This window comes from Prunus avium, chromosome 1 (genome assembly GCF_965620075.1).
Source record: "Prunus avium chromosome 1, drPruAviu1.hap1.1, whole genome shotgun sequence".
In the NCBI taxonomy this organism is placed as follows: Eukaryota; Viridiplantae; Streptophyta; class Magnoliopsida; order Rosales; family Rosaceae; genus Prunus; species Prunus avium.
The window spans coordinates 8,289,069-8,299,585 of record NC_142284.1 but is presented as its reverse complement, the minus strand read 5'-3'; the positions used below and the strand labels follow the sequence as shown (position 1 = coordinate 8,299,585).

The window sequence follows — 10,517 nt, the reverse complement described above, 5'->3', positions numbered from 1 at the left end:
GGGGATAGTTGGGTTTTTCGTCCTTTTGGCTGATAGTGATGGAAGAGTTTGACTTTTGTTGGGCTGGTGTTGCTCCTAAATACAATAAGTGATTCTGCCTATTTGAATACATATCAGTTGGTTTTGTTTTCATCTGTGTGGTCCATAGCTTTTTAAGATTCCTTACATGCTTGCTTTACACTGTCATTGACTGCAACCTTTAGGTTTTTTTTTTAATCCCTTCTTGTGTTCTATGCCTCACTCCAAATCGACTGAAGTTATTCTATAGCAATTAAAAAAACTCACCGAATTGTGTACAGTATATTTTGGTTTTGGTGCCCAACATTGAATTAAAACATGATTTTGTTTGATTTTATGAATCCAAAACAGGTTTGTGTGTTTTAGCATTGTTTTGACCCTTGTTTACTATGCAGGAAACCATGAAAAGTGTACTTTAGAACTTCACCATGGGGGTGTGTTGGAAAGTGGGGAGTATAAAAATGGAAAAGTTTGTTACATGGATAATGTTATAGATGATTTTCTATCATTGGTGGACTTAAGAAAGGTAGGGAAAGGGCTTGGTTACAATGTAGACATTTCCAACTCCAACCCCAATTTGGAAATATGGTATAGGAAGGGTGGAAAGCGTGGTGTAGATGGGCTTGAACTTATCAACTCTGATGCTAAACTGGTTGACATGTTGGCCCAAATGCCATGTAATAGGATTCTTGTGGTGTACTATACTGAAGTGGGCAATTCTAACACAGTTTGGAGTCAAGCATCTTTTGGGTGCCGTAGTTTGGATGGTGCAGACAATTATGCAGAGGTGTAACACAATGTTTAGGTGGAAGATGAAACTGACGTGCAAGACAAAAGTCAGGTGGAAGATGAAACTGAGGTGCAAGATAATGTTGATGTGAAAGATAAAGATGAACCTAAGGTTGTAGACAGTGAAGAAGATGATGGAGAATTTGTTGATAGTGATTACGAGTTTCGTGAAAAAGAATTTGGGTTTAAGACAGTTGAAGTGTCTGTTCATGAAGGGGCAGAGCCCACTATGAATGGTAACAATGAGGGGTCTACTTTTTAGCCTCCTGGAGAGGTGTCATCAGATGGTGAGCACACCTCAGAAGTTGATACTCAAAGTGAGGGTGATGGGGATGATATGGAAGGGGATAATGAAGGGAGAAGTAAGGTGAGAAGGAAAAAAAAACTGCCTTGGTTTAAGCAGTATAGGAGGGTTACTGCCTTGAAGGAATATTCCATTATTCAAGGAAGGTGGGTGTACTTTGAAAAAAATGACAAGACTAGAGTAAATGCAATTTGCAAAGGAGGATTAAAATGTCCATTTGTGGTTTATGCTTCACAGATAAACCAGGATGTTCAAACATTTGCAATTAAGAAGTTGAGCTTAGAACATACATATGGGAGGGTGGACAAGCTGAAGTTTGCTAATTCCAAATGGATTTGTGACAGATTTTCCAGAAAGATTAAAAGAAACACAGATTGGAATATGAAAGCATTTCAAGGAGAAGTACTGGAGTCCTATCATGTGAGGGTGTCCAAAACTCAAGTGTATAGGGCAAAGAGATTGGCTAAAGCACAAATTGAAGGAAACTACATACAGCAATATTCACGGTTGTGAGTCTATGCAGAGCAGTTAAAGATTACCAACAAGGGTAGTACAGTGAAAATTAAGTGTGATCTGGTTAGGGGTGAAGCAATATTTCAAAGTATTTATGTGTGTCTAGCTGCTTGTTAAAAAGGGTTTTTAGAAAGGTGCATGCCTATTATTGGGGTTGATGCTTACCATTTGAAAGGTTATTATCCTGGGCAAATATTGACTACTGTAGGAGTTGAAGGTAATGATGAGTTTTTCCCAATTGCATATGTTGTGGCTGGGATTGAAAACAAGGACTCCTGGATTTGGTTTCTGTCTTTGTTGATTGAAGATTTAGGTATTACAAATGGTTTATCCTGGGTTTTCATAAGTGACAAGCAAAAGGGCCTCATACATGTCATTGCACATGTACTACCAACTGCAGAGCATAGGATGTGCGTCAGACACTTGTACAATAACTTTAGAGCAACACATCTTGGTCCCACTCTTAAACACATGTTATGGGTAGCTGCCAGAGCCACTACTATTCCTTGGTGGGAAGCAGATATGGATAAGACGAAAGAAAAGGACTTGGAAGCTTGGAAATGGTTGGTGCAGAGACCACCCAAAAATTGGACCAAATCTCATTTTCATCTAAGGTATAAGTGTGATCTTCTGTTGAAAAACCTTTGTGAGAGCTTTAATGCAGCTATAATTGATGCCAGAGATAATTCCATTTTGACATGTTTGGAAAGTATTAGAATGTATGTGATGCTTAGGATGGCTAATCGAAGGGCTGCTTGTGCAAAATGGAAACACCCTGTTAGCCCAAGGATATTCAAAATAATGAGAAGAATAAGATGGGAGCCTCTCAATGCATTCCTAGATTGGTTGGGGAGAAAATGCATCAAGTCAGTCACATGTATGGTGGGGAGTTTGTTGTAGATCTAAAAGCAATGACTTGTAGTTGTAGGAGATGGGATTTATGTGGCATACCATGTGCACATGTTGAGATGAAAACCCTATTCAATATGTAGATGAGTGTTATAAGCCAGAGACATACATGAGGTCATATGAACCAATAGTTCACCCCATCCTTTCTATGGATCAGTAGGTTAAGTATGGCTTGCCTCCAATTAGACCTCATTTCATAGTTCACCCCATCCCTTCTAGCAATGTTGCCCTAGCCCAAACTAATGCTGCTCCAAATCAAACTTACACTGCCCCAGCCCAAATTCAAGTTAATAGGGGCAGAAGAACATGTAGAGGCAGAGGAAGAGGAAAAGGCGTATGGAATCAAGCTGCAAGGGTGTCATCTTCACAACCAGTTAGTTGCCTATTATTCTTGCCCAACTCAGGTTTTTTTTATGTTTGCCTATATAGTAATATATGTTCTTTGTGTTTTTAATCTGAGGTGGTAAGTGGTATCAGTCAAGAAAGGGCCAATCTGCTAATGACATCCTCACAACAAGTGCCCTTGCAACCACCATTCTTTTCACTTACTCAACAAACCACAACCCGTAGAGGAAGATTCAAACACAGTGTCAAACGAGGAGGACAAGTATAGATTGTGAAGACCTATTTTTTGGACTTTTAAGACCTATTTTGAACCTTTAAGTACTATGTGGATGTGTATTTTGGGTGGACAATTATAGACTGTGAAGTATGCTATTTGGTAATGTTATTTTGAAGGCTCCTTTGCAGTTGGATTATGTAATGTTCAAGTATATTTTGGATTGTATTTTGGTGAATGTTATTTGGTAAATGTTGGATTGCCCATGTTCATTAATACATTGCCAATTCAGCACAAAATCAGCTTACATAGCAGAAGGTTTTATACACTGCCAATTCAGCACAAAATGACCTTATATAGCAAATGTTTTATACATTGCCAAAGAGGCACAAAATAACCTTATGCCCAGGTTTCTGCCCAGATTTCTACACTAGCAATTCCTTCCCATATCCTGCCCATACTACCAATTCCTGCCCATTTCTACACTACCAAATCATCCATACTAATGAACAATATCACAAACATAAAACACAATAGAATAACAACCCAAAACCACCTTTGTCTTTGTCGATAACTCAAAATTTCCCCTTCTAGTACAACAACTTATTTACCCATTCCCAAAATCTGATTTTTCAAAATCTTGATTTCTTCTTCCTCTTCTCTCAATTTTTGCTCTAATTTATTCTTCTCTTCTTCCATCAATCTGAAGTTCTCCGTTGTTGCTCTCAATTCGTCCTCCATTCCTCTTAGTCTTCTAAGTAACCCAGGCAAGATTTCCTTTCCTTGTGGGCATGTTTCCTTCTCCACCCATGCAAAAAAATGCAACCCCCACTGTCTGCAATTGAAACAAAACGAAACACTAATTTCAGACCCGACAAAATCATTTTTTACTTCAACCAATCTTCTACAAATATAAAAACTTACCCGATTATTGCAACATGCCTCAAATCTTCTTCCAAGATTCAGATCTGTCCATGAAGTCTGGCGTTTGATTTCTGACCCACACTCGCAGTAACGACGGCTGCAATTTGAATCTGTCGAACTCTCCGACATTTTTCCTTTCCTCGCAGTCCCCTTTCAGTTATTCAGTTCTTCATTTTGGGGATTTCTAATACTGAGGGGTTATGAAGTGAAGAAGAGTCTTCAAACTCGAAAGGACGCTTTTACCCCTCATTTTGACGGACAAATTGACAGAGTTGGATGGCAAAACCTAATTGCAACTGTTTGTCTAGTTAAAGGATGTAATTGGCACGAAAAAAAGTTTACGGACCCAATTGCAACTGGGGGCCAAGTTTAGGGACTTCTACAGTAGATAACCCTAGTTTTTATTTTCTAAAATCTTTGTCTAGGGTTTTTTTGCACATTAGAATTTTATTATTATTATTATTATTATTATTTTAGAACAGACATTTGCAAAAGGAAAATACTCTCCTTCTCATGGTAGGAACTCCTACTTTCTTGCCAATCACAGTTTGACATATGTGTAGAGATTTTTCTTTTTGTGTTTTTGATGAATTATTTTCGCATATGTGTCAAGCTGTGATTTGCAGGAAGTAGGAATGTCTCCTTCCTTGAAGGAGTGTCCTTAGCAAAAATACAATTGAAAAATAGTTCACATATTATTATTCTCAAATTGTACTGGCAGACATGTTTTCACTATTTTATTTTCTGAATATGTTTTCCAATTAATCTACCAAATGCATTCTCAAATCCTAAAAACGCAAATTTGTTTTCTTGTTTTCATTCTCTAAAAATGTTCTCCGAAAACATTACCAGACGACCCTTAGTATTTAGCTGTTTTGGAGCCATTACCTGAGGAAAGACCACTTAATTCTCTATAACATAGCCCGAATTTTTCTGTTAATACTTTGTTTTTTCCCTCTATCAATAAAACACTATCACCCTTTGAATCAAAAGGTGGGTGTACCAGAGAACAACACAGGCTTGGGCATATTGTGAACAACGTGTCTTTGAAGAGGATATATATAATCAGCCAACAAAGGATTTATTTTCATTACTTTGGGAAATTGCTTGAGAAACGTATATTATTATTTAGGCTGACAAAGAGACAAAATGACACATGCATATGGAATAATCGATGGTATAAACGTCATCAGAAAAGAACATGATAGGGATAGTTAAGAATACAAATGGAAGCAATATGTAAAGACATCCAACAAAAATAATTTAATATCGTGGCCAATTCTTTTATTAACAAACACTCTAAGAAAGGTACAACATATTACAGACAATCACACTCACCACCTTCTTTTTTCGTAGCACCATCTATTTGATTATTTATTCAAATTCATCTTTTCATACATTTTTAGCTGAATAAGGTGAAACTTGTCACTAATCTCATGCCACGAGCCACAGTTCCATGCAGGCATGGCTAGAGCCTCTTATCCACGCCCTCGGTTTCCTGAGCCTGACCCAGCCCTAGACCCGGCAGAAGACCCAGCAGACGAACCTGCTTCGGAAGAGCCCGACCCATTGGATCTCGACGACGAAGATGAGCTTGAGCTAGAGCTGGAGCTAGAGCTAGACCCGGACCCCGAACCTGACCCCGCACCCGAGCCCGCTCCACTACCACCTAGCCCAATCCCTATTCCAGCACCCACTCCAACCCCAATCCCACCAAGGTCTATCCCCAGGTCCTTTCTTGCCACCCGGCATTCGGACAGGACAGCACTTGAAACAAGAAAAGCAAAAAGGGCTAAGGACTTCAAACTGAAACTAAAACTACCCATTGCTAATGAACTTGAGACTTCAATAAGCCAAAGGATCTAAAATAGTACAGGCTGAAATGTCAATACGAGCGGGACGTGGATAAATAAATGAGCTATTTATAGTTGTAGATGATAGTGGAATTGGAGGCAGAAGCGTGTAAACTAAGGCATATGAGAGGAAGTGGAGGAGCATGTGCAGATTGCTTTATTCTGGGAATTGCGATGTGGGACAATTTTTAAGAAGTCTGATTGAGCAAAGTTTGTGGATAGAAATGGAGGTGAGTTTGAGTGGGGCATTCTTCATTTTCGTAGTAACATAGGTTGGTGGCTATCATTAGGGTGGTGCCAACCCACTCCTATCACAAAACCCACTCATCATAGTGCGCGTTGCTGAAAGTGGAGTGGAGTATGGCTGGCTCCTACTAAATTTTATTTCTAGAAAGTATGATATATTTTTGCCAATTTAATGTGGAGAGAGAAGAGATACATATGATACAATTTTTTTTTTTCAAAATTAGGAAGGAGAGGGGGGTTTCTCACGCACACTACCAAGGTGGTGCAGAGTGAATCTGAGACCATTAATATGTAAGTCAATACCATTTTTCATTGGGAAATTAGTCCACAAAACTAAACTCAACCAATTGAGAGAGGATATATAATTATGTATTTGACATTTGCCAATACATTAAGGTTTCCTCATGAGGATGAGCTGAAGAAATCCCTCTTCAAGAATTATTCCCACAAAAAGTTATTAAAATAAGAATCTGCAAAGGCAAAATTAATCCACCAAACGAAAACCAACCAATTCAGAGGCCATATTTATACATTTATAATTAACATTCCTCTTCAAGAATCCTCCAAAAATTAGCAAAACGAGAATTTGCCTTTATGAGAAATATCTATTGATTTTTTTTGTTTTTTTTGTTTCATTGATATTTTGTTGGTATGAAAACTTTCCTTGAAGAGTGCAGCTTGCATTTTTCCCAAGTTTGTGGACGTATACAGTTAAACTTTCCTTTATAACCTTCCTCAAGAATTTGTGGCAATGTGCTTGGAAAAATGGCTCAAAGAGGCAACTAAGTTTCGGAAGGGAGAATTCAATGAATTAATCATAAGCACTGACATTCGAAATGCCCGATTATCAAACTACATCAGAAGATTAAGTCCACATTCGAAATGCCCGATTCTCAGTTTAGTAAGAAATGTTCTCTCATGAGTTGTCAATTGGATATCTCCGGAATCTATATTTTGTAATGAAATTTTGGAATCAATTTGATCAATTGTGACAGTCTTTAACCTAACTTAAGTAGGGATATCCAACTCCTTGACGATGAAGATCACTTGCATGGCTTGTAAGACCATCTCCAGGAGACTCTCCAAATTTTACCCAAATTCTAGCTAAAGTAGCTAGAAAGCTAAAATAACTAACCACTTAAAAGGTGGTTCCTCCAGCAGTCTATATTTTAGCTAGGATAATGCTATGCTTACCACATAATTATACCACATTTTTAATACCATCTCACGTGGTAGTTGAGGTGGACATCCAACTCATTAAAATTATATATATATATATATATATTTTAAAGATATAAGTTTCTTATAATTTTTATTAATTAAAAAATATTAAAAAACTTAACCCTGGAGACTTTTCAATTTTCATGTTATCTGTTGGCCTCCCCAAATTCCCTCTCTTCCTCTGCCCTTGATCTGCCACCGCTCCACTCCCTCCACTTTTAATTTTTGGTTAGTCCAGCTTTGAGATGATGTCTACAGTCTATTGTTAATGGTAGTTGAGGGGTCATAACATTGCTCCTTGCATCACCAGCTCCGACTACCTCTCTATAACCTCTCATAGAAGGACCATTTATACCGCGATGATGTTGATCATGATATGGGTACATCAAGCAGATTTGCAGTTGTTATTACATGTGTACTAACCAAAAAGCCAAGGAGGGAGTCTTGTGGCGGCGAAGAGGCGATGGATCGGCTGCATAGGTCTGGCAGAGTGCCTCCGATGGGGAGGAGAGGAAGTAGGGAGAGATGGAATTGGGGGAGGTCGACAGACAACGTTAAATCTAAAGAGTCTCTCTAATCCAGTAGGATTAGGTTTTTTTAATTGATGAAAATAATAGGAAATTGATATGTCAAAAAAAAAAAAACTAATATAATTTTAATGAGTTGGATGTCCACCTCAACTGCCATGTGAGATGGTATTAAAATGTGGTATAATTATGTGGTAAGTATAGCATTACCCTATTAGCTAACCTCGAATATTTTATTATTTTAAATTCATTAAAAAAATAAAAATAAAAAGAACCCAAAAGCCTTATTCTTTTCTTCTCTCTCTTTCCCACTCTCTCTTCCAGCTTTTTCTTCCCTCTCTCTCTCTCTTGCGCAGCTTTCAGTTGGCGAGCCTGAATTTCTCTCCCCCCCTCGCTACATGTAGCGAGCCAAAATAGCGATCTCCAAAATGGCGAGAGAGGTAGCGACTCTGCTGGAGGGTAGTTTTTCCTTCTTTTACGCTAAAATGGCTAGGGAGGATAAGGGAGTAGCGATGCAGCTGGAGATGCTCTAACAAGTTATTAATTCCTATTCAAACCTCACGCGAATCCTGATTAATTCTTATACCATCTCATCAAGGTAACAATATGCGTTCTTCAAATTTATCTTTCGATTAGATTATAATTGACTGATAATTAGTTAACCGACATATAACATTGCACCCAAAATAAATATGTTTAGGGCAGTTTCATGATCTAGTCTATAGGCTGAAGAAAACTAAAGTGGGATATATGAACTGGAACACCATTTAAATATATATATATGAAATGAACCGATTACAAAGATGATGATTCAAGGCTAAACATCAGATCTGACTGGTACACAAATTCACCATCTTCCTTATTTATACACTACTTTAGCTCCATGCACGTACTTCATGTATTAATATTGCATTCTCTCAGTTTCCGCCTCCACTGCCATAACCCTCACCATAGCCACGGCCTTCACCATGACCCTCACCGTTACCCTCGCCACTGCCCCGGCCCGAACCCTCCCCACGTCCATACCCCGAACCCCCACCTCGCCCACCACCACCGCCTCGAGCACCTCTCCCTGACCCTGACGAGGCCCGAGACCCTGCAGATGACCCTGCCTCAGAGCCTGCATCGCCTGACCCTGAACTCGAACTAGCACTCGATGAGGCTGAACTCGAAGAAGAACTACTTCCCCCGGACCCGGATCCCGACCCTGCCCCGGACCCACTTCCGCTTCCTCCAAGTCCTATACCCAGGCCTACTCCTCCTCCAACCCCAATTCCTCCAAGATCCACACCTAAATCCTTCCTAGCAACTCGGCCTTCTGATACATTAATAGCTGACAAGGAGATACCAACAAGCAAAGCAACAAGAGCTAGTGACTTGAATGGAGCCATTTTTGGAAATGGAAAACTGGAAACAACCAAGGTAGCTAGTACTTAAGGAGAGCTTGAAAAGCAAATGCAAATGAAATATATGATTTCAAGGCGATCGTTGTACTACCTGTGCATGCATATGTTGGAGAATCCTTAGCTATTTATAGTACTACTTGTGCATGTTGATATTGTTGAAAGTGGAGATTTGTTGGTGTGTTTTAATCTATTTTGAAGTGGGAGGTGGTGAGGTGGCCCGTGGAGGTGGTGATGTTGTTTCCATGGCATTTTGGAGGACCAAAATTATGTGGCTGAGAGATGGCTGAGTTCTTGGAGATCAACATTTTTCGGACAAGTGTTTGAATGCTGGCGCCGACCCATTTGATTCCCACTCAATATAGTGGAGCAGCACTGGTCTTGAGTGGAAGTTTCTGATAAAGTTCAATAATTAATAAGAGATATGTATGACCACAAATTGAATATGAAATGTTTACGTATCTTTTCAGACAACCTTGAGTTGCCATCATTCATAATGCAACATGAGATGGGTAATTTGAATTCGCACATGAACAATACATACATCAAATAGTGGAAGAGATTTGAGTCCATATAATTTCTTCCTTAAAAACTGAAACTGATATAATTTCTAGGATATTCTTGGGTGTTATCATATACAACCCACATCTCCATTCAAACTTCTTATGCATCCAAATGAAGGAGAACATAATATATTAGTGAATAAGAACTTGATTTAAACCAGAAAAAACAAAAACTTGAATAGAGATCCGCAAAGAAAAAGAATTTGAATAGGGGAAGGCACTAATCTTTTTCTGCTAGTTATGATCTTCTCCAATAAGGGTCAGCCTTTTCTAGAACGATTTTTCCCGTTAGAAAGCAGCAAAAAATTACAATTTTTATCCTTTTTTTAAAGAAAAAAAAATGCAGTGTTAATAATATTTTGCTTTGGATAGTTTTTTAATGATGTGGCAAATTCAGGTTAAAAGTCAAGAAAATCCAAGCAGAGAAAAACCAAGCATTACCGTAAAGGATCAGGATCCTCTACTTGGTTAATCTTGCGTGTCTAAATAGCATTACCATTAAGTGAAATAAAGAAACAGTATCGCTGGACATGGCTGAGAGTTGGCAGTTCCTCCCTTCCTCCACCAAATCTACCCATCGCCATCTTCTATTTTTGTTGTTGAGAGTTGGGGTTTCCTCCCTTCCTTCAGTACAAATGAAATGCGTCCCTGGGCTACCGTCAGTAATAACAAAATGAGTGGTTGAAGA

General features: G+C 38.8%; 3 protein-coding genes across 3 annotated transcripts; 1 reads left to right on the top strand and 2 right to left on the bottom strand.

Annotated features, from left to right (window-relative positions):
- The first annotated feature begins 1,762 nt into the window (after positions 1-1,762).
- Positions 1,763-2,524, top strand: LOC148297228 (uncharacterized). Its single transcript, XM_088255544.1, has one exon. It carries the CDS (start codon positions 1,763-1,765, stop codon positions 2,522-2,524), a length of 762 nt encoding a protein of 253 aa, XP_088111670.1.
- Positions 2,525-5,275: 2,751 nt separating this feature from the next.
- LOC110760844 (uncharacterized) lies at positions 5,276-5,931 on the bottom strand. The gene has a single exon (XM_021963186.2). The coding sequence runs from the start codon at positions 5,840-5,842 to the stop codon at positions 5,495-5,497; it is 348 nt and encodes a 115-aa protein (XP_021818878.1). The 5' UTR covers positions 5,843-5,931; the 3' UTR covers positions 5,276-5,494.
- Positions 5,932-8,614: 2,683 nt separating this feature from the next.
- LOC110760847 (uncharacterized) lies at positions 8,615-9,531 on the bottom strand. Its single transcript, XM_021963188.2, has one exon. The coding sequence runs from the start codon at positions 9,252-9,254 to the stop codon at positions 8,781-8,783; it is 474 nt and encodes a 157-aa protein (XP_021818880.1). The 5' UTR covers positions 9,255-9,531; the 3' UTR covers positions 8,615-8,780.
- Between the last annotated feature and the right edge of the window lie 986 nt (positions 9,532-10,517).

Coding starts and splice junctions, on each gene's coding strand:
- LOC148297228 (XM_088255544.1), top strand. CDS start 1,763: ATGCCTATTATTGGGGTTGATGCTTACCATTTGAAAGGTTATTATCCT.
- LOC110760844 (XM_021963186.2), bottom strand. CDS start 5,842: ATGGGTAGTTTTAGTTTCAGTTTGAAGTCCTTAGCCCTTTTTGCTTTT.
- LOC110760847 (XM_021963188.2), bottom strand. CDS start 9,254: ATGGCTCCATTCAAGTCACTAGCTCTTGTTGCTTTGCTTGTTGGTATC.